This window comes from Scomber scombrus, chromosome 14, assembly GCF_963691925.1.
Source record: "Scomber scombrus chromosome 14, fScoSco1.1, whole genome shotgun sequence".
NCBI lineage: Eukaryota > Metazoa > Chordata > Actinopteri > Scombriformes > Scombridae > Scomber > Scomber scombrus.
The window spans coordinates 27,954,374-27,981,312 of NC_084983.1; the positions used below are offsets into that span (position 1 = coordinate 27,954,374).

At 36.9% G+C, this 26,939-nt stretch overlaps 1 protein-coding gene across 1 annotated transcript; it reads right to left on the bottom strand.

Moving 5' to 3' along the window:
• Nucleotides 1-437: 437 nt before the first annotated feature.
• On the bottom strand, nt 438-26,705 carry zgc:77151 (uncharacterized protein LOC337153 homolog). The gene is made up of 12 exons (XM_062432560.1): nt 26,691-26,705; nt 26,466-26,618; nt 23,887-23,994; nt 12,087-12,567; nt 11,163-11,393; nt 9,618-9,724; nt 8,945-9,092; nt 7,331-7,383; nt 5,447-5,544; nt 4,632-4,809; nt 3,899-4,096; nt 438-2,716 (listed from the first exon to the last, which is right to left on the bottom strand). The coding sequence occupies exons 1-12, from the start codon at nt 26,703-26,705 to the stop codon at nt 1,334-1,336; spliced, it is 3,153 nt and encodes a 1,050-aa protein (XP_062288544.1). The 3' UTR covers nt 438-1,333.
• Nucleotides 26,706-26,939: the final 234 nt, after the last annotated feature.

Genomic DNA, 26,939 nt, shown 5'->3' on the forward strand with positions numbered 1-26,939 from the left:
CCCCCCCGACCCCACTCCATACACACACACACACACATACACAGGTGAAGGAAATAAAACTAAGAACCTGAGGTAGTCTGTATGTCTGGGCTACATGTTCATGTATGATCTCTGCTGATGTGTTTTTCTTCTTATTCGCCAAACAACCTGAAACGTGTGAAGGCGTGACGATGGCGCCACCGTGTGGCAAAGCAGGAGGGCTGGGTATCAGAGTGGCAATGATCAATCAATTCAACAGATTATTACTTTCTCATAATCAAATTATTGGTCATTTTTGTATTTATAGTATTTTCTGACATTTCATTGACAACATGATTTATTAAAATGAATCATTAGTTTGAGCTACTAAGAACTGAGTCTCAATGTTTTTTTGGTACAGACCAAAACTGATCAGAAAGTCACGTACAGAGAACTGCGATCAGAAGATCAAAAATTTCAGCTGTGTTTTGAAGGTTTTGAAGGAAAACGTGCGTCTAATAATCTCAAACATACCCAGCCCTGCCGAGGAGTGAAGTCAAACTAAACAGGTCCAACATCAAGGTATCTCTTTAAGTGAATGTTTGAAGCCGGCGATGACAGATCGCAGGCCAGTTAAGGCACGTATGTGTAAGAAAAAGGGAGTTTATATAATTTCAGCTAACGAGCAGGACTATAGAAACGCTTCACTTAACGAGCTATAATGTGAAGACTGAGGAGCTTTCCACTCGGAGCTCCAGATAACATCTAAACACTTTATCAGAAAATAACTATTTCTCTACAGAAGTAGAGTACAATTTAAAAATGAAGCTACCAAACTACAGTACACTCTAGATGCTAATCAATGAAGTCTTGATGCATAGCATCACCCATAGATGTAATATTGATTTGATTTTACATAATAAGGATCTTATTCAATATTTCACTGTAACATTGAATAATGGAGTTAATAGTGTTATGGAGGGTTATGGCAGTGTTTGTTAGAGTCACAGTCTCGCTCCTGTTTCTTTTTTAACCTTAAAGAGACAGAAATAATCAGAGAAATGAAGAGAAACTGATTTGTGATTGTCATGAGTCTCTTTGTCGACATTCCTCTGCAAAGTTCAATCAATGATGTGATCGAAAACCACAAAAAAAAAACAGGAAATAACAAAGAGACAGAAACAGAGAGAAGTTCAGATGTTCTCAAAGATGAAGAAAAGAAACATCCCTGCTTCGAGTATTCAGGCTCCAACATGAGCCGATCCACCACTGAAGCTCCCAACGCTGGATACAACTTTCCAGATTCCAAATCCTCCACGTATCCGACAGCTTTTCTATCCCATAATGCTAAAAAACAACAGTGTTTGAGGGCTGTTCAGCTCTGCTGGGCCATAACCAGAGCGGTGGGCTGCGGCAGGACGGGGCTCGGCAGCCCTTTGCTGGAGGCTTCAACATCGCACTCCATTTTCTCCACGTCTCCGATCTGCTGGCCTCCGAAATCCTCCATCTGACCCACGGAGGAGATCGCCGAGCTCTTCGCTTCCTCTTTAACATCCTGGATTCCCGTCTCGACATCTTCGCCTTTAACGAACTCCACCGCTATGGTCGTGGACTCCATCTGCGTCGGATCTTTCTGCTCCGACTTCTCGGTGTCGCGTTGCTCCGCTTCCACCGCGTCGTCGTCCTCCTTCTTCACTTCTTTCTTTACTCCTCCGTCACCTCGCTCTTTCGCAGTCCGCTGGGTTTCGGCTTCGGATCCCGGAGGAGGAAGGAATTTCCCAAACCTCATCCCGGTCAGATCCTCCTCGAGCTTCACCTGGAAGGGTGGCAGCCCGAGCAGGAAGGCCCTGATCCTGCTGGGGGAGCTCAGGTCTGCAGGTTCTTCTTGGTTCTTCATCTCCACCTCCTGGACTCCTCCTCCACTCCCTCCACAGCTGGACCGGCTGCTCGGGCTGAAGTCCTCCGCAGGCTCCGCTCTGGGTCTCTTGGCTGACGGCTGATCCGCGTTAGGTTCCGGTCCGTCTGTGCTGGGTCTCTTAGTCGTGAAGCGCTTGCTGAGGTTGAGGGGGAGGGCCTGCTCGGGGGGAGGGGTGATGGGAGAACAGGGGGGCTTGGTGCTCAGGTCCTGGGACAGCGCCTCAGACAGTCGGCGGGTGAATGTCTGGAACTGAGACGAGTCCAGACGAGTCCTCATCAGCTGCCGGACCTGAACGCTGCAGTCCAGATCCAACGGCAGCACCCGAAGAGGCGGCAGAGGAAGCCGGCTCCTTTGGTCCCGGCCGCCTCCTCTCTGCGCTGCCTCGTCCACATTGCACCCCGAGCAGCGGTTGTGGAGGTGGGGCGCCGGGTGAGGCTGAGGTTGGAGCTGGTCCCCGCTCGGATGAGGGGTTTCCGGGCTTACGCTTTTAGGCTGCAGGGTGTAGATAGTTGTGTGGTGCTGGGTCGGGTCTTGAGGCGTCAGGGCCGGGCTCTCCAGGCTCCTCTGGAAACCCACGCGGCTCCTCAGGACGTCCAGGGGACACAGGCCTTTGATGGGGCTGAAACCGCCCAGAGACCCGCCGACGAAGTGACGGGGCAGAGCGGAGAGCAGCACGCCCGGAGTCGCACACTCCACCCGGTCCTTCAGGTCCTTGGGTTTGGGCTGGAAGGGAAGGAAGGGGGCGGACATGGGCGAGAGGTCCGGGGTGAGGGGCATGTTGGCGGGGAGGATGGCTGGCTGGACAGGCTGCAGGTTGCCAGTCTGGAGAGGCTGCGGCACCTGAGAGGAACCACAGAAGAAGAAGAAGAAGAAAGAGGTCAATGGAAGCGAGGAGAAGTACTGCTGTTTTAAAGACAAATACTGATTTCATTTAGGTTTCTGCTGTTTACTCAACTTTGAAAAACGATTCATGGCATTATTTTACTTTTTGGGGTATAAAACTTTTGCACAGGACTGTATTGTCTGTTTTTAATAGTGTTTAAAGAACAATGAAGCTCTATGGCACAGAGGGATTAGAGATATACGAGGTTTAAACACACAAAATCCATCGTTAAGCTAAAAAAAAACACTGATCGACCGGAAAAAACGACTCTAAGCTCACATCTGACTTGATTTAAAAGACTTTAAAAACATCTGTTATTCTACTACTACTTAAGTTTTGGAGCTTTGAGATTTCCCTCTTGTTTTTGGAACATATTTATGATGGTTTATTTTGCTGTGAAACTGGATCACAGCTACTGTGCTGTTCTGTTCTGTTCTGCAGGTGTTAGGTAGTGTTAAATTTGTCAACGACCGTTTTTTCCATGACTAAAACGAGACGATGACGAGACGGCACCAATGTCCTTAAACACTGACTGTGACTAAATCGACACGCATTTATGTTGACGAATAAAAAACTAAATCTACTTCATTAAATGAAAATTTAAATAAAATATATAGTTTCTCTCCTTCTAAATTATAATCCTAACAGTGCATTGATTGGCTGTGCGTTAGTGAGGAACAAAGTTACCCTGGCAACGCTCTGTCCTCTTACTCGGGGGGGGTTACAACAGCAGAGTGTAGTCCCTTTTAAATTAAGTTGCTCTGTTAATACAGTAATTACGGCAGCCAAATCAAATCCGAACAAGGGCCTTTAGGCTACCGTAATTACTGCAGTAGAAGCACACTCAAACAAACCAATTTTGCACAAATGTAGTTGATTTGGTCATTTTCTTTCATTTTTGTGGGTCAGTAGGCTGCATAGTCTAAAATGACATCTATTGCTTTGACTAGATTGACTGAAATGTTAAGTTAAATGAATCTGCTTTCAAAGACTGAAAAAAGACTTGATCAAAAGACTAAAATGAGTTTCACTAATAAGAGCATTTGACACAGGACTGACACTATGAACACTAGTCTTAGGTGAGTATTAAGAGTCTAGTGTCGCTCCACAGGTGTGATGATGATGTGTTGTTTTTTTACCCTGTGTGTGCTGCTGGGGGTCGGTCCTCCTCTTCCTCTGGGTGGGAGCAGCTGACACTCGACGGTGGCGGTAACTTTAGCTTTAGCCTGCTGCTGAGCCATCAGCTTGGCCTGAGCGATCAGCGTGGCTTTGTTGCGTTTGCCCGGCGGCCGACCGCGTCCTCTCTTCACCACTATGGTGCCGTCTGCGTTCACGATCTGCTCAGAGAAAAAGAAAAGGATTTAATTCAGTCATTGTAAACAACGTCTGTGTCTGAAATCACTCCCTTAATCACTCACTCACTACTCCAGGGCTGGGTGATATGGACAAAATCAAATATCGTGATATTTTTGACCAAATATCTCAATATTAATATTGCACCAGTATCATAGGGATGACTGTTGGGGCTTTCATACAATATTTTACACGAGACTAAATTTCTATCAGTAATGTGGGTAAAGTCACATAATAGAACAGCTAGAACAGACTGGTACGTTCAGAAAGAATCATCACTTTACTGTAATGAAGATTTTAAAACCAGGAAAATATCACAATAAACCTTAAAGGTAGAGTACAGATACTCAGCTCTAGTAAAGATATTAAGACACTCAAATAAAATGACAAAGAGTAAATGTGTAAATGTAGCAGCCTGCATAGTAAATATTTATTTATTCACCACCTGATCTTAAGTCAGATGGCGATAATAATAATAAATGTTGAATATGACTTAAAAAACCTTTCTGAGCTACTTACAGTACGAGGAGAAGGAGGAGGAGGGATCAGGATCTTCTTGGGTTTGGGTCCTGGTTTTCTTCCCCTCTGAAGCGGTTTCCTTCCTCTGATGCCTCTGGGCTTTGGTGGCAAGGGGGATTCTGGGACTTTGAGTTCGGTTCCTCCCGCTCTGAGATGCTCCTCGTAAGGAAGCATCAACCTGAGAGACACAACACAGTTATAAAAAAAAGGTTAACATTAATGATTAAATATTATTATTAATAGAGAGAGCCAGGTTCCTGCTATTGCTAATTGCTATAGAAGCTGTTCTTTTCTGTTTTTTTAATACAGCATACACATTTCCTGTATTTTTTTGGTTGTATTCTAATAAAGAGACAGATAAATAATGATATATTTGTCATTATAGCATTGCTAAAACAACTAATCTAATGGTGCCCAAGACTTGTCAGAGAGGACTGTGTGTTTATCTGTAAATAGCAGCACAATTTGTCAAATTCAAGTTAAAAATCTGACATTTCCACATCATCTTTATCAGCTGACACACCTCAAAGTCCCTCATCACTTTGCTTATAGTCTGCAGATATACAGAACTGTGCTAAAGTCTTATAGGCCACCATTAGATTTGTTGTTTTAGCAAATACTATAATGACCATTTATCATTATTTCTCAGTCTCTTTATTAGAATACAACCAAAAAAATACAGGAAATGTGTACTTTGCTGTATTAAAAAACAGACCTCCCCTTACACTTAGGCAATAGCAGGAACCTGGCTCTCTTGCACAGTACTGTATATTTAAACTTGTGTATATAAATGTGTTAGTAGTTGTGTGTCGGACCTCTCGTAGTGTCTCCTGGTGCAGGTCGCAGCGCTGGTGCTGCCGGGACAACCTCCCAGCTCGTTATAAACCACTTTCCAGAGTCGGTCTGATGTCACCTGTGACCCAAAAAAACAAAGAAAGATGATCCTCTGAATATTCTCCTGGCGCCACGATGAGTTTGACATCATCAGGTCAAACATTTTAACATGTCAGATTGGTTGTTTAATACTTATAAATCCTTTAAGTAATTGTCTCAGTCTCACGCTAGCAGGCTAACTTACTACCGAGTCAAAGTAGCCGAGGGCAGCAGCAAAAACTCACTGTGTCTACTTCAACACAAGGTGGAGGTGCTTTACTGAAGCTTAGAACTCCTCCTAGTGGCTGAAAGTGAGAACTGCACCCCAGTAGCTGTTAATGAACCCTGTTGTTGAGGTAAGTCACAGTCCAGGTTTCTGAGACATTTGAGTACGTAAATACATAATAATAATAATCTTGAAATAACTCAAATATTGGCATTAATCTTGTAATGTCCTCCTAGTGGCTGAAAGTGAGAACTGCACCCCAGTAGCTGTTAATGAACCCTTCATATTAGTCTACACAGCTTAACTCTTTATTTAAGTGACAGATTCCTGTTGTTGAGGTAAGTCACAGTCCAGGTTTCTGAGACATTTGAGAACATAAATACATAATAATAATAATATTGAAATAACTCAAATATTTGCATTAATCCTGTAACGTCCTCCTAGTGGCTGAACGTGAGAACTGCACCCCAGTAGCTGTTCATGAACCCTTCATACTAGACTACACAACTCAACTCTTTATTAAAGTGATAGATCCCTGTTGTTGAGGTAAGTCACAGTCCAGGTTTCTGAGACATTTGAGAACATAAATACATAATAATAATATTGAAATAACGCAAATATTTGCATTAATCCTGTAACGTCCTCCTAGTGGCTGAAAGTGAGAACTGCACCCCAGTAGCTGTTAATGAACTCTTCATACTAGACTACACAGCTCAACTCTTTATCATAGTTTTTCAAGCTCATTCACAGTCCAGGTTATACGAGACATTTGAGTACATGAATCACATTTACATAACACATAGTAATACAATTATATTTGCATTAAGCCTTATCTAAATAAAACGTGTTCCTGTTATTTTACTTCAATAAAACTGAATTTTTAACACATGACACACACTCAGACACAGCTCTTGTTTTTCTTATTCAAAGAACTTTAACTACAAATTAAACTTAACATGTAATGTGTTTTAAAATGTTAAAATCTGTGTGTGTTTGCTTTGCTGCCTTTGTTGAAACAGCAGTGTGACGTCAGCAGCAGAGACGCTGTCGGACCGGATTCTTTTATCTGCGGGTGTTTTAACTCGTCGTCAGAAATATGTCAAATAGATTTATAATGTCACTGCTGTAACTGTGCTTTTATTTACTGACTGCTTTATTCTGAAGGATCAAACTGGACCAATAAAGCATCAATAAAAGGATTAAACGTATTTTTTGTTCATTTTCCCTGATTTTAAATGTGCTAAAAACAAATCAAATCAGTAATTTTGTAATTCAAATTAACACATCGGTCTATATATATATGTTTTTATTTCATTAAGTTACACTTTGATGCTTTTTCTCTTTTAGTAAATTTGCATTACTTTACTATAATGTTAATGTTTTACACTGTAGTTTTATCTGTAGAAGCATGTTGTAACTACGCTAAGAAAGGCGCTATAACAATAAAGATGATTTTTATTATAATTCAAAAGATAGTTTAACAAAATGAGATTTAACAGTGTAAGATGAAGGGTTGTGTAGTTCAGTAAAGCTTCGGTGAGAAGGGAAACACTCTCAGCACCAACAGCAGTTAAACTAAACAAACTTTGACGTGACTCACCTTTTCATATCCGCCGAGCCGTTTGACCACAGAGTACATGAGGAAGAGGTCGACTGAGGGCGAGACATGCAAATATAGGAGAGAGGGAGGGAGGGGGGGGGGGGGGAGAGAGAGAGAGAGAGAGAGATAGAGAGAGGGAGAGGGAGGGAGAGAGAGATAAAGAGAGAGGGAAAGGGAGAGAGAGAGAGGGGGAGAGAGAGAGAGGAAAGGAGAGAGAGAGAGAGAGAGACAGAGAGAGATGGAGAGAGAGAGACAGAGAGAGAGAGCAGATAAAAAGAGGGAGAGAGAGAGAGAGAGAGGGATAAAGAGAGAGGAGAGAGAGAGGGAGAGAAAGAGAGCAGATAAAAAGAGAGGGGGAGAGAGAGAGAGGAAAAGAAAGAGGGGGAGAGAGAGAGAGAGACAGAGAGGGAAAGAGAGAGAGAGAGAGGGAGAGAAAGAGGGGGAGAGGGAAACAGGTCAGATCACAAAAAAACACTCAAGTTTTTAGTCTTTTTATAATCTTTTCTCTTATTCTGTCTTATTTTTATTTATTTAAATGTTCTAAACATTTTTATCATCCTTGTTTTCTCTTCCTCGCGATGGTCTCAGTTTTTGTCTTTTAATTTATTCTTTGTGTTTATTCCTTTTCTTTATGTTGCCATTTATTCCGTCTTATTATCAGCTTGTTGAACTACATTGTTAACCTGTAACCTGCTGTATATATAAAGTTTGATTGATTGATTTTATTCATGTTTGTTGCTGAAATTCAATTGGGAGTCTGCATTCATGCTATTTCTTTGTCTGACTTCCTGTCATAGCTGCTAACAACACTCCCGTTTTGTCTTTTCTCCTGCTGGGAATCTCCCGTAATTTACAAAGGCCTAAACAAAGGTTTTATTTTGAAAGCTCAGACAGGAAGCCGCTGCAGCTGACACATTTTCCAGACTGGTTCAAACCATAAACTGTATATAAAACGGACGTAACATCCGTGACGTCACCCATTGGTTTGTGGACTGCTGCTCGGAGGCCAATAGTATCGGATCTGAGCAGCGCCATCTTGAAAATTTCAGGTGCATGCTGGGAAAAATAAAAACAGGGATTCTACTTATATGGGCATCAGGAGGAGCATGAGGGGCCCTCCTGAACCTGTGAACCAATCAACCTGTCAATCACCACGTAGCCACGCCCTAATGCATACCCTGCTTTATCGTCACATATAAAATCAGGGAGGCCAAAATGTCCCAAATGAACATCATACTGCATTGAAGAAGGCTTTAAACTAGCGATTGAGACCATAAACACATTTTGAAAACGTTTACTGAGGTTAGAAATCAAGTGAGAAGTTGGTGAATTCTCCATTGACTTGTATAGAGACGGAAGTCCTTTTGACACCAAAACGGTCGCCCCCTGGTGGCCTTTTGATAGAATGCAGTTTTAAGTTACTTCCGCGTTGGCCTCATTTCAGAGGTGTTGCATGAACTATCATCATCTTAACTAACATCTCTGCACATTTTCTGCTGTGTGTTGCGTCCCAAATGTTGTTAGGTCTACTTCCTGTCTAGTTCGATCTGATCTGTGAAGCTTTGAAGCCTTTAAACTAGACTCAGCAGCAACATTAAAGATAAGCAGACTCACTCTTCTTGAAGCCGAGGTTTGGGACTTTGTGGATGGGCGATCCGTTCCGGTCCATGAAGATGAACAGCTGATCCAGGAACAGCTGTTCTTCAGGATGAGGAAGCCAGCTGCCTTCACAGCCCACCTCCACGCTGCCCATCACGTTCTCCTACAAAATAAAAGCTCAGTTCAATCAGTTCCTGGCTTTTATTTTGGTAAATGTGTCTCTTGTTCTTTTTTACTTTCTAGTGTATCAAGAGATAAGATGTGATGAACCTTCCTCTCGTCCTTCCGGGTCAAATTGACCCCGTCTGTTTTGACTGTTCCTTCTTTCCTCCCTTCCTTCCGTCTGTCCTTCCTCCCTCCCTCCCTCTTTCTCTCTTTCCTTCCTCCCTTCCTTCCTACATCCCCTTTCGTCCTTCCTTCCTTCCTTCCTCCCTCCCTCCCTCCCTCCTACCTTCCTTTCCTTCCTTCATTCATTCCTTCCCTCCTTCCTTCCTTCTTCTTTCCTCCCTTCCTTCTTCCTTCCCTCTTTCCTTCCTTCCTCCCTCCCTCCCTGCTTTCCTTCCTACCTCCCTCCTTTCCTTCCTTCTTCCTCCCATCAATCCTTCCTCCCTCCCTCCATTCCTTCCTTCTTCCTCCCTTCCTCCCTTGACTCAAGGACAACAGGAGGGTTAAATAAAAGGGAACAAACCTTCATCCTCTCGATCCAGGACTCTGATTGGTTGGAGGTTGGCGAGTCTTTTCCGTCTCGTCCTCTTCTCTTACGAGGTCGACCACGAAGACTGAGAGACGGACATCCTGCGGAGAAAAACACAGAAAACATACGTTAAAAAAACCAAGTTCCCTTCACTTAAAAACATGATTATTTATTAGTAGTTTATTTTATTATTATTATTTAATTTAAAGAGGTTTTTCAAACTAAACCCTAAATAAAATAGGAAAAGTCCTTAATTAATGGGAATATAATCCCTTATTTATCAATTAATAATCATTTTAATCTAAAAACCTCTAAATTAACAAATTATGTAGATTTTTTACAAAGAGGTGCATGACTTTCTCTTAATTTATCCATAAATTCCCAATTAATTTGCTCCTAATACTTTAAAAAGCAAGATAATGTCTTATTTAAGTACAATATAAGGGGTTTATAATTGTTTTTTTAAAATGAATTTAAGGGCAAAAACTCAAATTATGTAGATCTTTAAAAAGAGGTGCATGACTTTATCTTATTCACCCAAAAATTCCAAATTAATTTGCTGCTTATATTAATCTGCAGATAAAATAATAAACTAGTTGGTTGAATCAAAAAGAATAAAAAGAGGAAGAGTCTCCAGCAGGGGGCAGCGTTACACAACTACTTACTTATATACAGCCTGAAATGCACATATGAAATGTGCAGTTTGGCTTTATTGGGGGGGTCGGAGGGGAGGGGGGGGGGGGTCAGAAAACCAGTCAGGATCTGGTGTGACCACCCTAACCCTACTAACCCATCTCCTTCACATAGAGTTGATCAGGTTGTTGATTGTGGCCTGTTGGTCCACTCCTCTTGTAAACAGGCCACCATCAACAACCTGATCAACTCTATGTGAAGGAGAATAATAAAGCCAAACTGCACATTTCAGAGTGTTGTTATTGCTGCCAGTCTAACACACACCTGTGCTATATTCCTGCTGTCTAATCAGCATGTTGATATATCACACCTGTGAGGTGGGATGGATTATCTTGTGCTCACTAACACACATTTAGATCTGTGAACAATATTAGAGAGAAATAGGTCTTTTGTGTATATAAACAATGTTTTAAATCTTTGAGTTCAGCTCATGAAAAATAGAGCAAAAACTAAAGTGTTGCATTTATATTTTAGTTCAGTGTAACTTCATTTTATTTCCAATTTAACCCGTTTTTTAAAAATCATATTTAAATTTCCTTCAATCGTTTCTTCCTTCTTTCCTGCCTGTCTGCTTTTCCTTCCATCTGTCCTTCCTTCCTTCCATCTTTCCTTCCTCCCTTCCATCTTTTCATCCTTCCTTCCTTACTTCCATCTTTCCTTCCTCTCTTTCTTCCTTCCATCTGTCCTTCATTTCTTCCCTCCTTTTACTGCTTTCACTGGTTGTTATTTTTTACTGGTTTCACTGTGTTGTTATTTTTTACTGGTTTCACTGGTTGTTTTTTTTACTGGTTTCACTGGTTGTTATTTTTTACTGGTTTCACTGGTTATATCCTCTCTTCCACTCACTGAACTGCCAGGAGAAGCTGGTGCTGTTCTCCAGCGTCGGGTGGCTGAATGTGTCCCTGCAGTAAACCACCCTGATGTTGGGTTTCACTCTGACGCCTCCCAGAGCGAGCAGGTGAGAGTCCTGCAGGCCGAGGCCTCGCGCTCGCTCAGCGATGCGTCTCTGCAGCGAGCGGTAACGGCAGTACTGAGGATAGCTGAGAACCTTCACGCCATGATGATCCTCCAGGCCGTCTGCAAAGGGAACATAGATCAATACATCAATACATAGATCAATCAATACATCAATACACCAATATATCAATACATCAATCTTTAGTTATATAACAGCTTTCATAAGGGTTAATAATGTAGGTCAAAGTGTTTCACAGTTTGATTGACAAGCTGATAATAAAACAGAACAAAGTGATAATATAAATAAAAATAATAAATAATAAATGAAATAAATAATAATAAAATAATACAAATAAATAAATCTATAAATAATATATAATATTATAAAAAATAAATAAAAAATAATAATTAAAATATGAGAATAAGAGAAAAAGTTTATTAGTGATAAAAATAAATAAATAAAATAATAATAATATATAAAATAATAAATAAAATATAATCATTCATAAATAATAAATAAATGAAAAAGTTTATTAAAAGCCAGAGTTTAAAACTAGGTTGAAAGTAAAATAAATGATAAAAAATAAATAAATAAAAATGAGTGATTAACAGAAATAATTTATTAAAAGCTCATTTAAAAATTAAAATAAATAAGATAAAATAAAATAAAAAATAAATAAAAATGAGAGAATAAGAGAAAATGTTTCAAGTAGAAAAAAGATTAAAAAGACAAAAGAAACATGAATATAATTGATAAGAAGATAAAACTTAAAGAATAATAAAAACAGACTAAAGTGTTTGTGTGTCTCTTACTCTCAGTTTTGTCTTTGAGCGGTTCGTCCTCGTTACTGTCGCTGCTCTCAAAACTTTTATGGAGTCCGTTCGTCTCACACGGCTCCGTGGGCTCCGTCAGCTCCGTCAGCTCCGTCAGTTCCGTCACCTCCGTCACCTCTGCCGGCTCCGTCACCTCGGTCGGCTCCGACGGCTCGGTGGGCTCCGACGGCTCGGTCGGCTCCGTTAGCTCCTTTAGCTCCGTCGGCTCGGTCACCTCCGTCACCTCGGTCACCTCCATCGGCTCGGTCGGCTCCGACGGCTCGGTCGGCTCCATCGGCTCCGTCACCTCAGGTAGTTCCTTTAGCTCCGTTAGCGCCTTTAGCTCCGTTAGCGCCTTTAGCTCCGTTAGCTCCTTTAGCTCCGTCGGCTCCGAACTCCAACCGATCGGCTCCAAACACGACCATCGAACCAGATCCTCCACACGCAGCACCATCTTCCTGGAGACGGCCAGAACCTCATCCTGAAAACACACACAGAGATTCAGGTCCATTATTAACACTTTACTTTCATTTATTCACAGATTATATAAATATGAGATGTGATGGAGAAGTGTGAAAAAAGAGGAAGAGAGATTAAAGTAAATTTACTAGTTAAATACTAGTATTGCTTTTTTTTTTTTTACTGACTTCTATATTTAAGCTTTTACACCACTAAACATCTCCTATCACACAATATCATGTCCTATTTTACCTCAGACATGAAAATATAACATAGCAATAATGATGGAAATGTTATTTTATTGGTAGTTTTGAGTCTCTTTAGTCATTCCATCTCATAGTTACCATGGTAACTAGATGGCAGCTGTCACTCAAACTAACTGTAGGTTGTTTTTAGTCTTTTTTTCATCTCTCTTTGGTAGTTTTTGGTCAATTGAAATCTCTTATTAGTAATTTTTGTCTTTTTTTAGTCAATTTGTGACTATTAACTATTCATTTCACTAAAACACATGTCAATAGATACGGAGATAATTTGACAATTGACATACAAAAGTATAACATTTAAAGTATTATCCGGGTCATTAATAATACATATTTTAACCAATGTTTGCTGCTCCACCTGTTCACCTGATTGTTCCCATTCAGATCAGGCGCAGGTGGAGACGACGAAATTGAATGTGGGACAAAGGGAGAGAGGGAGGGAGACAGAGAGAGGGAGGGAGAGAGGGAGGGAAGAAGGGACAGAGAGAGGGAGGGAGAGAGGGAGGGAGGGAGAGAGAGAGAGAGAGAGAGAGAGAGAGGGAGGGAGGGAGGGAGGGAGGGAGAGAGAGAGAGAGAGAGAGAGAGAGAGAGAGAGAGAGAGAGAGAGAGAGAGAGAGAGAGAGAGAGAGAGAGAGAGAGAGTAACGTGACGGTACAAAAAGAAAACCTGCAGACTGCAGCAGATAAGAGCGAGGTCACTGAGATAAGGTTTATTATGAAGGCAGCAGCAGCTTCCTGTGTGCTGCTGCTACACACACACACACACACACACACCTTATTATATGACTATTTAAAAGTTTAAACATTATAGTGCTGAATGAAGGGAATATTTGCTTTTGCAGTTTGATTATAAAACATTTCTCATATTAAACTCGTTGACTTTGGGGGTTAAAAAGTAACCTGACTGTAATAACTATTACACGCTGTTCCTTTTAGAGCTGTAAAAACATCATGTGACTCACAGTTTACATAAATACTAATAAAATGCATCATTTATTAAGTTTGTGTGCAGCTGATACACATTTTTATATATGCAAATGTACAAAATTGACTTGTTTTTATTAAAATAATTCAAAAAATCAGCTTTAAAGCATAAAATAGTGATTGTGAATGTCTTGTTATATAAGATTATTGATGTGAATTGGTGTAGAGACAATTTTACTGTTTAATCATCCTCTGATATTTAGTTTTTATATAAAGCACATAGAGTTGTATGAAAATGCATTATATAAATAAAGCTGCATTGCTTATAAAGTTATATAAAGTTATATATTTGTATCAGTCAGGCTGTAAAAAATGACATTAATCAAAATCCAGATTAAATAAATAATATTTCCAGCTGTGGTTTAATGTCTCTTGTGGTTTTATGTAGTTTATTCCTTCATTTTAGAGAATAATTAATTAAAGAAAAGCTGCACTTCCTGTTTTATTGCATAATTATGTGTGTGTTTAAAAACTCTGAGCTGACTTTAAACCAGTAAAAGAAGCTTAAAATCTCTTCTAACAACATACTGGGTTAATATTCTCACTCTGAAATAAAATATCTCATGTTTTCTTTTTTAAATTTGACTTTTATGTGATTTTAAAGGCGTTTTTTGTGACTTTGAGCTTCACACACACACACACACACACACACACACACACACACACACACACACACACACACACACACACACACACACACACACACACACACACACACACACACACACACACACACACACACACACACACACACACACACACACACACACACACACACACACACACAATGTTTAACAGGAAGTTCATGTTATCAGATTATTAAAACACCTTTTTTAAGAGAATCCAGCTGATTTATCATCTTATTAAATTAATTATAAATCTCATTTTCTTTAAACCTTCAGTATCTATTTGTTAGTTTTTATACTTTAATAAATAATTCGTCAGTATTTTGCAGCGCTTCACTCGTAGAGGCTCAGAAACAGGAAGTAGTAATAAGATAAAGATGAAGTAACACAGTGTTACACAAACAGCGACTCATGAAGAAAGTTGGTTTGATCGATTCACAGATAAATATTCACCATCATTATTTAACCCTTTACATTCTGTTCAGGGTTCAATTTGACTCATTTAGACATTTAACAGCTTGTAAAAACATCCTAAATGTCTTTTATTCTGTAAATTTGAAAGTGAAAATATTTGTATATTTGTGTTTTATTTTTTTAATGTATTATTATATTTTTATTTTATTTGATATATTATTATTATTATTATTTTCACTTTTTTATTAATATTTTATATATGATTATTTTTATTTTTTATTTAATTGTATTATTTTTATTTTCACTTTTAAATTATTTTATATATGATTATTACTTATTTTATTATTTTCACTTTTTAATTATTATTTTATATATTATTATTATGTATTTATTTTAATTTTTTATTATTATTTTATATATTGTTATTATTATTATTTTATTGTATTTATTTTTTTTAACCTAGTTTTTTTCAATTCTGGCTTTGAATAAACTTTTTCTCTTATTCTCATATTATTATTTATTAATTTTTTATTATTTATTTTATTATTTTATTTTCACTTTTTATTATTATTTTATACATTATTATTATTTATTAATTTTTATTTTATTTTATTATTTTCACTTTTTTATTATTGTTTTATATATTATTATTAATATTTATATGTATTTATTTTAATTTTACTTTTAACCTAGTTTTTTTTTTTTTTTTAATTCTGGCTTTGAATAAACTTTTTCTCTTATTCTAATATTTTTCTTTTTTGCATTTTACACATATATATATATCCTATTATTCTAAATGTTTTATATGTTATGTAAAAGTATTTGAAAGAAGTAAATACTAGAGCCTAAACCCTTTTTTATTTATTTAATTAATCTTTTTGGTCATTGTTTCTAAAGAAGGAAGTTAATACATGAGTTTAATGAAAGAAATAAAACTAAACTAAAGTTTCAATATCACAAGTTTATTTTGTGCTTAATGAATTATAAATAACTCTTTATTAGTAGTACGTGTTGCTCCTTTAACTTTAACTTCCTGTCTCTCTTCTTCTTCTTCTCTTTGAACATAAACACGTCTGCAGTGAACATCTGAGTCACAGTTCGTCTGTTTCCTCCCATTCCAGTTAGTCAGCTGTGATCCTGTTTAGTCCTCCAGGCTACGAGTCCAACCCCCACAACCCCCACCCATCACAACCCCCACCCCATCACAACCCCCATCAACCCCCACCCATCACAACCCCCACCCCATCACAACCCCCACCCATCACAACCCCCACCCATCACCCATCACAACCCCCCCACCCCCCCCACCCCCCTCCTCTGAGCCGCAGCCAGGTGGGAGTTCCTCACATTCCTGCCTCCACCAGCAGCCAGGTGTGAGCTCATTAGCACAACAAGAGAAGAAGAAAGACAGAAAGAAAGAAAGAAAGAAAGAAAGAAAGAAAGAAAGAAAGAAAGAAAAGTTTCTCTCTCTCTGCAGGAGAGAAGTCATGAATAAATACATTTAAAGTTAAAGTAGTTTTAAACTGTAGTGAAGTGTTTGAGTCTCTGATTTTTACATGTTAAAAGTTTAATTTAGTTTAATTTATTTTGGTCATTAAAGTCAAATAGACAAGTTTAAATAAAGTAAATAATCATATGATAAACCAACATAGTATTATTATAATTAATTAATAAATAAGTCTATAATAATACACATATTTCTTTATATAGTCATAGTTATATTTCTCCAGAAGTACCAATATTCTTATACATAAAGTAATCCATTACAAAATGAATACATACAATATTATTTATGCCTCAGTGTAATATTTAATCATCTTATTTTTTAATATCTGTGTAATGTATAACACATTTTTAATTCTTTTTTTAAAGTATATTCCACATTTTAACTCCTTTTTAAGTCGATTTCCAACAAGAAGTTCAAACTTAAATGTAATATAATAAAACTAGGGCCGGGACTCGATTAAAAAAAAAAAAAAAAATCTAATTAATTAGAGGCTTTATAATTAATTAATCGAAATTAATCGTATTTTAACCGCATATAAATATTTGACCTGAGAACAGTGAGAAGTAATTTTTTTTTCACATGGATTTTTAGTATCATTGAATAATGACTGAATACATAAACTTAAGCAACACAAATATTGTTTATTTTTGTTCAAGTCCAACAGACCAGTGCAATGTTTGCCATTAAGTGTAGCAATAGCATATTTAGAAATATAGTACATTTCAGAAATTAGCTAGCTACCACACTAGCGTCCATGCTAGCTGCTATATGTTTTGCATTGAGGTGATACTTGAGGCTGGATGTGCTGCGGTGATATGTGAATTCCTTGTTGCATAGCTTGCACACAACCATGCTCTTATCCACACTCCCATCCACGGGGCCAACCAAAGCCGTCTCATCAGCTACTTTCATGTTCACTGTGGTTTGTTGTTGTCTGAACTACGCTTGTTAGAAAGCCCACATTGTTTTGAGTGATATTTACCTGTTTATAGTCTGTTTGCATTGTAGGTTTCATTTGTCCTACGTTATTGAATGCAGCTGAGTTTTACCGACGTTCTTGAACGCACCACACATGTGCTATTCTCCTTCTCCATGCGCTAGAGAGCTGACGTTTTTTCCCTTGCCTTTTTGCATCTTGCAAGCTAGTTGGTGCTCCAGTATAATCGGTCCGCCTGAAACTCATCCAGTGAGAAACGTTCCGCGGTACAAAAAAAAAAAGTGTGATTAAAATGCGTCCATTTTTTTTACGCGGTAATTATTGTGTAATTAATTAATCTTAATTAACGCGTTAAAGTCCCGGCCCTAAATAAAACATACATTTAAGTTACTTGTTAGGTTTTTAATTGTTTAAATATATAAAATCACACTGAACTGAAGCTGCTGCGAGTCTTTAAAAAGTCAGGAAAACGCTGCAAATAGAAGTAAATGTGTGATAAACCAGCTCCTGTGATCTTTCATGGATAATAGAGACTTTAATATTTTATAATTCTTCGTACATTAACGGGTTTTAATTGCATTTTTTAATCAGAGTGTGGATCTGAACATTTTGCTCTTTTCTTTCTGAAGTCAGTGTGTAGATTCATCTGAGTCTGACGGCAGAAGAAGAAGAAGAAGAAGAAGAAGAAGAAGAAGAAGAAGAAGAAGAAGAGTCAGAAGAAGAAGAAGAAGAAGAGTCAGAAGAAGAAGAAGAAGAGTCAGGAGAAGAAGAAGAAGAAGTAGAAGAAGAGTCAGAAGAAGAAGAAGAAGAAGAAGAAGAAGAAGAAGAAGAAGAAAAAGAAGAAGAAGAGTCAGAAGAAGAAGAAGAAGAAGAAGAGTCAGAAGAAGAGTCAGGAGAAGAAGAAGAGTCAGAAGAAGAAGAGTCAGAAGAAGAGTCAGAAGAAGAAGAGTCAGAAGAAGAGTCAGAAGAAGAAGAAGAAGAGTCAGGAGAAGAAGAAGAGTCAGAAGAAGAGTCAGAAGAAGAAGAGTCAGAAGAAGAAGAAAAAGAAGAGTCAGAAGAAGAAGAAGAGTCAGAAGAAGAAGAAGAAGAAGAGTCAGGAGAAGAAGAAGAGTCAGAAGAAGAAGAGTCAGAAGAAGAGTCAGAAGAAGAAGAGTCAGAAGAAGAAGAAGAGTCAGAAGAAGAAGAGTCAGAAGAAGAAGAAGAAAAAGAGTCAGAAGAAGAAGAAGAAGAAGAAGAAGAAGAAGAAGAAGAAGAAGAAGAAGAAGAAGAAGAAGAAGAAGAAGAAGAAGAAGAAGAGTCAGGAGAAGAAGAAGAGTCAGAAGAAGAGTCAGAAGAAGAAGAGGAAGAAGAAGAAGAAGAAGAAGAAGAAGAAGAAGAAGAAGAGTCAGAAGAAGAAGAAGAAGAGTCAGAAGAAGAAGAGTCAGAAGAAGAGTCAGAAGAAGAGTCAAAAGAGTCAGAAGAGTCAGAAGAAGAAGAAGAGTCAGAAGAAGAAGAAGAAGAAGAAGTAGAAGAAGAAGAGTCAGAAGAAGAAGAAGAAGAAGAGTCAGAAGAGTCAGATGAAGAGTCAGAAGAAGAAGAAGAAGAGTCAGAAGAAGAAGAAGAAGAGTCAGAAGAAGAGTCAGAAGAGTCAGAAGAAGAGTCAGAAGAAGAAGAAGAAGAGTCAGAAGAAGAAGAAGAAGAGTCAGAAGAAGAGTCAGAAGAGTCAGAAGAAGAGTCAGAAGAAGAAGAAGAGTCAGAAGAAGAAGAAGAGTCAGAAGAAGAAGAAGAATCAGAAGAAGAGTCAGAAGAAGAAGAAGAAGAGTCAGAAGAAGAAGAAGAAGAGTCAGAAGAAGAAGAAGAGTCAGAAGAAGAAGAAGAAGAGTCAGAAGAAGAAGAAGAAGAGTCAGAAGAAGAAGAGTCAGAAGAAGAGTCAGAAGAAGAAGAAGAGTCAGAAGAAGAAGAGTCAGAAGAAGAAGAGTCAGAAGAAGAAGAGGAAGAGTCAGAAGAAGAAGAAGAATCAGAAGAAGAAGAAGAGTCAGAAGAAGAAGAAGAAGAGTCAGAAGAAGAAGAAGAAGAGTCAGAAGAAGAAGAGTCAGAAGAAGAGTCAGAAGAAGAGTCAGAAGAAGAGTCAGAAGAAGAGTCAGAAGAAGAAGAGTCAGAAGAAGAAGAGGAAGAGTCAGAAGAAGAAGAGTCAGAAGAAGAAGAGTCAGAAGAAGAAGAAGGAGAAGGAGAAGAAGAGTCAGAAGAAGAAGAAGAAGAAGAAGAAGAAGAAGAAGAAGAAGAAGAAGAAGAAGAAGAAGAAGAGTCAGAAGAAGAAGAAGAGTCAGAAGAAGAAGAGTCAGAAGAAGAAGAGTCAGAAGAAGGAGAAGAAGAAGAAGAAGAAGGAGAAGGAGAAGAAGAGTCAGAAGAAGAAGAAGAAGAAGAAGAAGAAGAAGAGTCAGAAGAAGAACAAGAAGAAGAAGAGTCAGAAGAAGAAGAAGAAGAGTAAGAAGAAGAAGAAGAAGAAGAAGAAGAAGAAGAAGAAGAAGAAGAAGAAGAAGAAAAAGAAGAAGAGTCAGAAGAAGAAGAAGAAGAAGAAGAAGAGTCAGAAGAAGAAGAAGAAGAGTCAGAAGAAGAAGAAGAAGAAGAAGAGTCAGAAGAAGAAGAAGAGTCAGAAGAAGAAGAGTCAGAAGAGTCAGAAGAGTCAGAAGAGTCAGAAGAAGAAGAAGAAGAAGAAGAAGAAGAAGAAGAAGAAGAAGAAGAGTCAGAAGAAGAAGAGTCAGAAGAAGAAGAAGAAGAAGAAGAAGAGTCAGAAGAAGAAGAGTCAGAAGAGTCAGAAGAGTCAGAAGAGTCAGAAGAAGAAGAAGAAGAAGAAGAAGAAGAGTCAGAGGAAGAGTCAGAAGAAGAAGAAGAAGAAGAAGAAGAAGAAGAAGAGTCAGAAGAGTCAGAAGAGTCAGAAGAAGAAGAAGAAGAAGAAGAAGAAGAAGAAGAAGAAGAAGAAGAAGAAGAAGAAGAAGAAGAAGAAGAAGAAGAAGAAGAAGAAGAAGAAGAAGAAGAAGAAGAAGAAGAAGAAGAAGACAGGAAACACAGGAAGTAACACTATGATTTATATGAGAGGTGTCAAACCAGTGAAACCAGTGAAACCAGTAAAACCAGTGAAACCAGTGTCCCTAAAATCTAAATCATCGCATGTTTATTATTGTCATTATTAATTAATCTGTGAGTTATTTTCTTAATTAATCGATTAGTTGTTTGGTCGATAAAATAATATCAGAGAAACTGTGAAAAAACTTTATTTCATGTTATTTTATTATCATTATTATTATTATATCTTATATTTTCTGTCTTTTTATCTCTTTTTTAAACTAGTTTTAGTCTCTGTTTTATTAAACTTTATCTTTTTAATGTCATTTTTACTTGTGTTTTGTCTTTTTAAATCTATTTTAACCTTTATAATAAACTCTTCTTTGTTTATTTATTTATATTCTCTTATTTATTTTACTTTATTTTAACTTTTTAAACCAACTTTTTCTTTTGTGTTTGTCTCTTTTATTTCATTTTACTTTTTAATCTATTTTAACCTCATTTAATAAACCTTGTTTGTTCTTATTCTCTCTTATTTTTGTTTATTTCTTCATTTTCTCTCATTTATTTTACTTTATTTTACATTTTTTATGATTATAATTTTCTCTCTCGTGCATTAATCTCAACTTTTTTCTTTTTTCTTTGTTATTTATTCATCGTTTTTATTCCTTTTCTTTTATATCTTCACTCGTTCAGTCTCATTATTATCAGCCGACGTCAGACTATAAAATACGACCATGTTACTGATAGAAAAAGGAAAATGAGATTAAAAGCTCAAAGACTTGAACGTTAACCTGTTTATATTCCCGGTCAGAAGATGTTTGGATAAAGAAGAGTTTAGTGTTCCTGAGATATTTATAGATGTTCTTAAAGCGTTCAGAGCAGATTATATTAGGACGAGTCCTCATGAGTCCCTCAGGAGTTACAGCCGGACGCCTCTCATTTCACGCTTCACTCTGTTTATATGCATCATAAATATATATATCTCTATATAAGGGTCAATGACGTATAGGGATTTAGAACAACTCAATTGTAGAATAATAAAAAACAAGCATATCTAATGCAGTAGTTCAAACATTCAGAATGTTGTGTACCTGAAGCTCCATATTATACATTTGAAATTAAGTGATTTTAGTGGGTTTTTCAAGATTAATTGGCACTGGCCTTAAAAAGAGTCATGTGGTGCGACCATGATTCATCTTGAAATAAATTAATTTACTTAACACGCTTCACATCTTATTTTACAAGTTTTCAGTAATATAAAGTGTTTGGAAACAAAGTATTTGCATTTTTTTTTTAAAAATGTTTGTAAATGATGGTCTTTTATTTATATAAGACATTTCAAGATGAATCATGGTCGCACCACATGACTTTTTTTTAAGGCCAGTGCCAATTAATCTTGAAAAAACCACTAAAATCACTTTCACATTTATAATATGGATCTTCAGGTACACAACTTTCTGAATGTTTGAACTACTGCATTAGATATGCTTGTTTTTATTATTCTACAATTGAGTTGTTGTACATCCTTATACGTCATTGACCCATATAAACCTAGACTGTTATATATATAACAGTCTAGGTTTAACTGCATCATGCTGCTGTTACATCTTCAGTTTCTATCTGTGGGATCAATAACGTTTATCTGTCTATTAAAGGTTTAATATAGTATTTAAAACTCACATAAATATGTAAAATAAGACATTTAAGTATTAAAATTCAACTTTTTTTAATACTTCAATACTATGTTTTTAATTAATTGTTTTTCTTTAAGTCTAAGCTCATGATAACTCGCTTAATACAAGAGTTTATCTGTCTATTAAAGGTTTAATACAGTATTTAAAACTCACACAAATATGTCAAATAAGACATTTAAGTATTAAAATTCAACTTTTTTTAATACTTTTATACTATGTTTTATATTAACTCTTTTATATGATGAAAATTTGTATTTTTTAATGTTTAATGTTTAATACAGTACTTACAAACTCACACAAATATGTATAGAAGGAAATTTAAAGGTTGTTTTAATACTTTTATACTGTGTTTAAGTCTAAGCTCATGATAATACGCTCAATACAAGAGTTTATCTGTCTATTAAAGGTTTAATACAGGAGTTAAAACTCACATAAATATGTCAAATAAGACATTTAACTATTAAAATTCAACGTTTTTTTAAATACTTCAATACTATATTTTATATTAACTCCTTTATATGATGAAAATTAGTGTTTTTTAATGTATAAACACAAGTTAATACACTCAATACAAAGGTTTATCTAATAAAAGGTTTAATACAATAGTTACAAGCTTACAGAATTATGTAAAATAAGACATTTAAGTATTAAAATTAAAGTTAAAAAAAATACTTGTATACTATGTTTTAAATTCATTATTTTAAATGATAAAAATAAGTGTTTTTAATGTTAAATGTTTAATACAGAAGTTACAAACTCACGAATATGTAAAAAAATAATATTTAAAGGATCATTTTAGTCACACATACAAGAGTTAATCTGTCTAATTAAAGGTTTAATACAGGAGTTACACACAAATATGTCAAATAAATACATTAAAGTATTGAAATTAAAATTTAAAAAATAATACTTGTATACTATGTTTTAAATTCATAATTTAACGTGATAAAAAATAAGTGTTTTTAATATATAATCACATGATAATACACTCAGTACAAAGGTTTATCTGTCTAATAAAAGGTTTTATATAGTAGTTAAAACTCACACAAATATGTAAAATAAGACATTTAAGTATTAAAATTAAAGTTTAAAAAAAATACTTCTAAACTATATTTTAAATTAACTCTTTTACGTCATAAAAAATAGTGTTTTTTAATGTATAATCACAAGTTAAAACACTCAATACGAGAGTTCATCTTGAATATATTACTAGCAAACTCACACAAATATGTAAAATAAGACATTTAAGTTTTATAACTCTACTTTTCTGTTTAATAATATATATATATACACTATAATACACTCAATATAACAGTAAAATCAAAGCAAAACAAACATATTTTCCTTTGCTCTGACTGATAAAAGGTGATTTTTAAAGAGATAAAAGTTAATAATATATAATCTCATGATACTGCAGACGGCTCCCTCATTATTTATATTTATAGTAATTCTGTTTATCTTTTCTTTATATAAACATTTACCTTCCTGCTTTTCCTCTTTACTCTGAATTAAAGTGTAGCTGAGTTTATAAAACCCTTTATTTAAATCATAAAGAAGCTTCTGATGTAAATAAAGTGGAATAGTTGGTTTATTGTGTCGTAGCTGACGAGCTCATGAAGAGGAAACGACTATAAATAACCAACTCTGTGGGAGGAAGTCGCTTCTTTCATGTCTTAAATACTCTGGAGCCGGTCAGGGTCCATTTATTGTCCTTTAAATATCACAAATCACACTCGTAGGTAATCAAACTGAGATTTAAGGTGAGTCCAGAGAGAGAAAACGGTAAGAAACGCCACATTAAACTAGAATTAATCCTCTTATATTTGTGTATTATGTGTAATATGAGCTACAGCCTGACTGTGACCTTTGACCCACCTCTCCGTGCTCCCGGGTCCGACCCTTCGGTGTGTCTTCGGGCAGGAAGTAGAGTCGAGCGCTGGCCAGCAGGTGTCGCTGCGTCTGGTCCTCCCACAGTAAGGTCACCTGCAACCCACGAAGAAGAAAACATTACAATCTGTGACTTTGAACCAGAGTCCGACCGATGTTATTATCCGATGTTTATCAGATATATCGGAATCAGTGTTTATGTCGTCTGATATGTGCCGATAATTTATTTTAGAGATATGTAGGAAGCATTTTCTTAATTCAAGTTATATATATATATTCTACACGGAGTATTAGGGCCAGACTAAGAGAAATTTAAATTTTTTAGGAAATTACGAGAATAAAGTCGTAATATTACGAGTATAATATATAAGAGACGACTTTCTTCTCGTAATATTACGACTTTCTTCTCGTAATATTACGAGAATAAAGTCGTAATATTACGAGAAGAAAGTCGTAACATTACGAGAATGAAGTCGTAATATTACCAGAATAAAGTCGTAACATTACGAGAAGAAAGTCGTAACATTACGAAAATAAAGTCGTAACATTACGAGAACAAAGTCGTAACATTACGAGAACAAAGTCGTAACATTACGAGAATAAAGTCGTAATATTGTGAGAATAAAGTCGTAATATTATGAGAATAAAGTCGTAATATTGGGAGAATAAAGTCGTAATATTGGGAGAATAAAGTCGTAATATTACGAGAATAAAGTCGTAATATTACGAGAATAAAGTCCTAATATTACGAGAAAAAAGACGTAATATTGGGAGAATAAAGTCGTAATATTACGAGAATAAAGTCGTAATATTGGGAGAATAAAGTCGTAATATTGGGAGAATAAAGTCGTAATATTACGAGAATAAAGTCGTAATATTACGAGAATAAAGTCGTAATATTACGAGAATAAAGTCCTAATATTACGAGAATAAAGTCGTAATATTGGGAGAATAAAGTCGTAATATTACGAGAATAAAGTCGTAATATTACGAGAATAAAGTCGTAATATTGGGAGAATAAAGTCGTAATATTACGAGAAAAAAGTCGTAATATTACGAGAATAAAGTCCTAATATTACGAGAATAAAGTCGTAACATTACGAAAATAAAGTCGTAATATTACGAGAAAAAAGTCGTAATATTGGGAGAATAAAGTCGTAATATTGGGAGAATAAAGTCGTAATATTGGGAGAATAAAGTCGTAATATTAAGAGAATAAAGTCGTAATATTGGGAGAATAAAGTCGTAATATTGGGAGAATAAAGTCGTAATATTACGAGAATAAAGTCGTAATATTACGTGAATAAAGTCGTAATATTGGGAGAATCAAGTCGTAATATTACGAGAATAAAGTCGTAATATTACGAGAATAAAGTCGTAATATTGGGAGAATAAAGTCGTAATATTACGAGAAAAAAGTCGTAATATTACGAGAATAAAGTCCTAATATTACGAGAATGAAGTCGTAACATTACGAAAATAAAGTCGTAATATTACGAGAAAAAAAATTGTTGTTACATTACGAGAAAAAAATTGTTGTTACATTACGAGAATAAATTCATAATATTAACAGAATAAAGTCGTAATATTACGAGAATAAAGTCGGAATATTACGAGAATAAAGTCGATATTTTGTATATTATATAAACTTAATTTGGAATTTAATATGTAAATTTAATATGTAATTTGTAAATGTAAGTATTTATATTAAACTTATACCATTGTGATAACTGCAATAAATGTGTGTTAATGTAAATATTCTGTATATATGAGATTATCAGCTGATACATCGACAACGGAATTTACTTCTTAACTCTTTTTATTGATGCAATAATGTTAATTTCCCCGCCGTGGGATAAATGAATATCTTCAGTCGCTGTCGATATAAAACCTTCAACCTAAATATAATCTGTCCTTCAGCGTGTGACCTACATTCACTAAAATTAGCTTTGCTCTGGGATTTAAACTCAATAAAACATACTGATAGTCTCCCCCTTCCCCTCCTCTTCCTCCTCCTCTCTCCACCTCCTCCTATCTACTCTTCCTCCTCCTTCACCTCTTCTTCCTCCTTCTCCTCTTCCTCCATCTCTCTACTCTTCCTTCTCCTCTCTCTTCCTCCTCTTCTTCCTCCTTCTCCTCTTCGTCCTCGACTTCCTTCTCTTCCTCCTCGACTTCCTCCTCCTCTCTCCCCCTCCTCCTCCTCCTCCTCCCCCTCTTCTTCCTCCTCCTCTTCCACCTCCTCCACTTCATCCTTCCTCCTCCTCTTCCCCTCGTCCTGTTCTTCTTCCACCTCCTCCCTCTCCTCTCCTTCCTCCACTTCATCCTTCCTCCTCCTCCTCCTCCTCCTTTTCCTCCTCCACCTCTTCCTCCTCTTCCACCTCTCTCCTCTTCCTCCTCCTCCTCCTCATCCTCCTCTCTCCACCTCCTCTCTCTTCCTCCTCCTCCTCCCCCTTCCTCCTCCTCCTTCTTCTCCTCCACCTCTTCCCCCCCTCTTCTCTCCTCCACCTCCTCTTCCTCCCCCCTCCTCCTTATCCTTCCTCCCTCCCCTCCTCCTCCTCTAATCTCACCTCAGCGATGCAGACGGGCTCCTGCGGTCCGCAGCGGATGAAGTAAAACTCTCCGAGCCTCCAGACCTGGACGGGGCCGTCGGGTTTCCTCCTGCTGCCCACCGACTTGTAGAAGGCGTAGCTGCCTCGCTGGCAGGAGGGAGCACCCAACCACTGGGGGGAGAAAAGAGGAGGAAGAGGAGGAAGAGGAAGAGTTAATGAGGAGGACATTAATTAATGACTAACGGAGAGTTTATTCATGTTATTAGTGTAGAGCAGGAGGTTAAACATGAGGCCCAGGGGCCAAAACTGGACCGCAGAGGAGTCCAATCCGGCCCAATTTCCTTTTTTTCCTTCCTTCCTTCCATCTGTTCTTTCTTTCTTTTTTCTTTTCTACCTTTCTTCCTTCCATCTGTCCTTTCTTTCTTTCCTCCCTTTCTTCTCTTCCTTCCATCTGTCCTTTCTTTCCTCCCTTTCTTCTCTTCCATCCAACTG